The sequence below is a fragment of the Poecilia latipinna genome, unplaced genomic scaffold (genome assembly GCF_001443285.1).
Source record: "Poecilia latipinna isolate Pla-1442-1.1 unplaced genomic scaffold, P_latipinna-1.0 Scaffold2573, whole genome shotgun sequence".
In the NCBI taxonomy this organism is placed as follows: domain Eukaryota; kingdom Metazoa; phylum Chordata; class Actinopteri; order Cyprinodontiformes; family Poeciliidae; genus Poecilia; species Poecilia latipinna.
The window spans coordinates 88691-92077 of NW_015115189.1; the positions used below are offsets into that span (position 1 = coordinate 88691).

Here is a 3387-nt window from a genome sequence, read left to right on the forward strand (position 1 = left end):
GGGTGGAACCGGGTCGGAAGTTCTAATGCAAACACGGTCGGCCCTACTTTGAACCCGTTCCTTGCAGTGCGAAAACGGCTTTAGTTTGAGGCCAAATGTTGAGTTAGCAAGTTAAATATTTAGTTTCAAATGTTTAGATTAGTTCAATATTTACCTATTTTAAGCTAAATTTGTACTCAATTCAAAGCTGAATAAGTAGCTTAACGCTAAATATTTACTTAGGAAGCTAATTATTTAGCTAACCAACATTAGTTAGCTCAAGTTAAGCTAAGTATTTAATTTAAAACTAATTCGCTGGAGTTTTCCTGGTGTGAATGCACCGTCTACATTTTCCTCCAAACAGTAGGACGGTTGTGAATGATTCTGGTTCTGTTGGTTCTGTTGGTTCTGCTCACCTGTGTCACCAGGAACTTGGTGAGGCGTTCTGGCAGCCGGCTCTTGTCGCTGGATAAGATCATCTCCAGCATGTCTCCATGGAGCTTCTCCATGACAACAAACACCTGCTCAGGTGTCTCAAACATGCAGTCCAGGTTGACGATGCCAGGGTGGTGGAGGTTCTGTGGAAACGGACCAGAACCGGACCTGGATCAGCAGTGGTTGAGAAGAACGGCCCCCTGGTGGTGGAGTGGCGTACCTGCAGGATGGCCACCTCGTTCCTCAGCTGGCTCTCCTGCTTGGTGGGGAACCGCATCTTATCGATGATCTTGATCGCCACGTCTCGGCCCGTCTTCCTGTGTTTCCCTGCAGAACGTGGGCAGAATCGGGTCGTGTCGGGTCGGTTCTGGAACGTTTATCAGCCGGCAGGATTGTCTCACCTCCGTAAACGATCCCGAACTGTCCTGAGCCAAGAACCTCATCGGCAAAGATCTGGTACACCGAGCTGATGTCCTGCAGAGAGAGAACCGGGTCAGGACTGGGTCCAGTTCATCAGAACCAGGTCAGAACCTAACAACAGGATGACTCACCACGTTCTCCTGGATCTGGGAGTTGGACACGGATATGCTGATGGAGAGTTCCTCTGGAAAACAGCAGAGAGGTTACAAGCTGCAACCAGTGGCTTTTATTGTGACATCTCTGACCTCACTTCCTGTGTCTGTGCTGCACTTCCTGTCCCTTCCTGACATTAATCCGTCCTGACAGCGGAGAGCTCCGGGCCGCCGGACCCTCATCGATTTCAGTCTGGGGCCGATCAATGGAGCCGTGCACGTGCTCCAGTCAGCTCACCCTGCTGGGTCAGAACCTCGGCCATGAGGCTGCATGAAGCTCGGAACCAGAACCGGTTCTGACAGCAGGAACCATTAACCTCCCCACAGTCTAAACTGGTTTAAACTGGTTTGAGTCCAGCAGCCTGTGAAAGCTTGGTGAGGTCGGGGTGAATGGATGGTCCTGTGTTTCCATGGTAACTGGAGGGTGTGGTGGGCGGTTCTGCTTCACTAACCCTTCATCTGAAGGCAAAGTCATGGATGCTGAAACGGGCTGAGCAGGTTCCGCCGGAACCAGAACCCGATGGAGTAGAGCTTTTCCTCCACTCACTTTTTAAAACATTTGACACGTCTGGAAACCATCAGATCACGACGACGGGTTTTAGAGTAAAATATAACATTAACAGACTCGGATCACTTCAGCATCAACGTCTGGTTTGAAATCCTGGATGGACTGAATCTGGATTAACGCGGCTAATGGGTCTAAATCCAGCTTAACCAGGTTTAGTCCCTAATCCAGTTAAACATGCTCCAAATCCTGATCAGTCTGACCAGTATGCCCTCCAGTCTAACTTGGTTCTGGGAACTCACTGTGGTCCTTGCTCAGCCCGGCGCCGCCGCTGGCCTTGGGGGTGACGGGCATCAGCGCCTGCCTGATGGCCTTCTCCCAGCTGCGCCCCACGGCCCGGCCCACTCCGGACGCGGCCGGTGCCGGGTTGTGGGGCGGCCCGCCCGCGTTTTCACCGACGTAGTAGACCGTGGAGGCGGTGATGACCTCGAAGCAGTGTGGGCTGCCGCCCTGGGCAAGATGGCTGAAGTCCTGGGCCGCCTCCACCCGCAGGATCTCGGACAGAGGGATTTCCTGCCGGGAGAGAGAGAGTTCCTGAGAGGAGGAGAGGATTCATCCCTTCATCCGTCCTGAATCAGAGCGGCACTCCGCTCATGAAAGCAGAGAGGAAGCTGCAGGGTCAAAGGTCAGGCATCACATCAAGGGAACTCCTGAGATTTATTGACTGGATCCATCCGCTGCTGAAAGTAGTCCCTCAGATTCCTCCTGAACACAAGCCGAGCCGAGGCCGCGCAGAAGCAGAACAGCAACACGTTTTCCCTCCACCAAGTTTCTAATGTTTTATTCTCATGAAGAGTCAGAGTGCTGCTGGAGATGAACCCAGAGAACCTGCAGCCTGACCAGGTTCTACTGGTTCCGACTCACCAGTAGAACATCTGGAATAATATAAATGCACTCCACACTTTTCAGATTTTGATTGGTAAAAATGAATGGTAAAAAGAGCCAGGAATCATTTCCTTCTGCTCCACGTTTCCCTGAAGATCCCAGCAGAGGTTTGTAAACCTGAGGGTGTGGCTGTGGTCGTCATGGTAACAGCATGAAGCAGAGCCTCTGATGGGTCGGCTCGCAGTCCTACCTTGTAGAACTTGGCTCCACTGTCGTTCTGGAACAGAGTCAGGCTTTTGGTGTCCAGCCTCCAGTAGTGCCTCTTCCTCTGCAGACACACACACACACACACACACAGCAATGTCTTCATCACCTTCATTAGCACTTCCTGTCTAAACGTGTCAGAGGGAGGAGAGATTCCCTCGTTTGGGAATTTACGAGTTGAAGGAACCTCAGAGGGATTTAACTTGGTCTGGTCTGACCGGGTTCTGGGCTCAGAACCAGACCTCATGGTTCTGGTTCTGAGCCCAGACCCCCTGGCCGTCCCCGGCAGCGGCGGGCTCACCAGGTTGTCCCGGCTGCTGTAGTGGACCATCCAGCCCTCCTTGACGGCGGCAGAGCTCCTCCTCTTGGTGTGTTTCACTGACTGCACCACTCTCATCAGAGGGATGTTGCTGCTGGTCGACGGGCTGCAGGAGGAACGCCAACTTCCTGTCAGAGGCGGGTCTCCTTCCTGCTGACCAATGGGAGGCGGCCGTCTCACCTGATGGCTCTGGCCGTCTCGTCGTCTTTCTCTGCGTCTCCCAGGGAACCGTCCATGAAGAAGACTTTGTCCTCGGGCGTGGACGGCTCGTCCTGCTCGTCCAAACTCTGACCTCCATCGCTGTTCAGGTCGCAGGCCTCCACCTCCATGGAGGCCTCGGGGTCCAGACTGGGGCTGAGCGGCTCTGCACCAGAACCAGAACCGGACCGGACCGGACTCAGTCACCACATTACCACCACATGACCACC

General features: G+C 53.5%; 1 protein-coding gene across 1 annotated transcript in view; it reads right to left on the reverse strand.

Annotated features, from left to right (window-relative positions):
* LOC106938351 (serine/threonine-protein kinase D3) overlaps nucleotides 1–3387 on the reverse strand; it is a 55059-nt gene that overhangs the window by 10301 nt on the left and 41371 nt on the right. The window contains 8 exon segments of the mRNA XM_015020373.1: nucleotides 396–557; nucleotides 635–741; nucleotides 816–888; nucleotides 966–1018; nucleotides 1794–2064; nucleotides 2627–2704; nucleotides 2942–3065; nucleotides 3140–3323. Coding sequence (XP_014875859.1) covers nucleotides 396–557; nucleotides 635–741; nucleotides 816–888; nucleotides 966–1018; nucleotides 1794–2064; nucleotides 2627–2704; nucleotides 2942–3065; nucleotides 3140–3323 — 1052 coding nt within the window.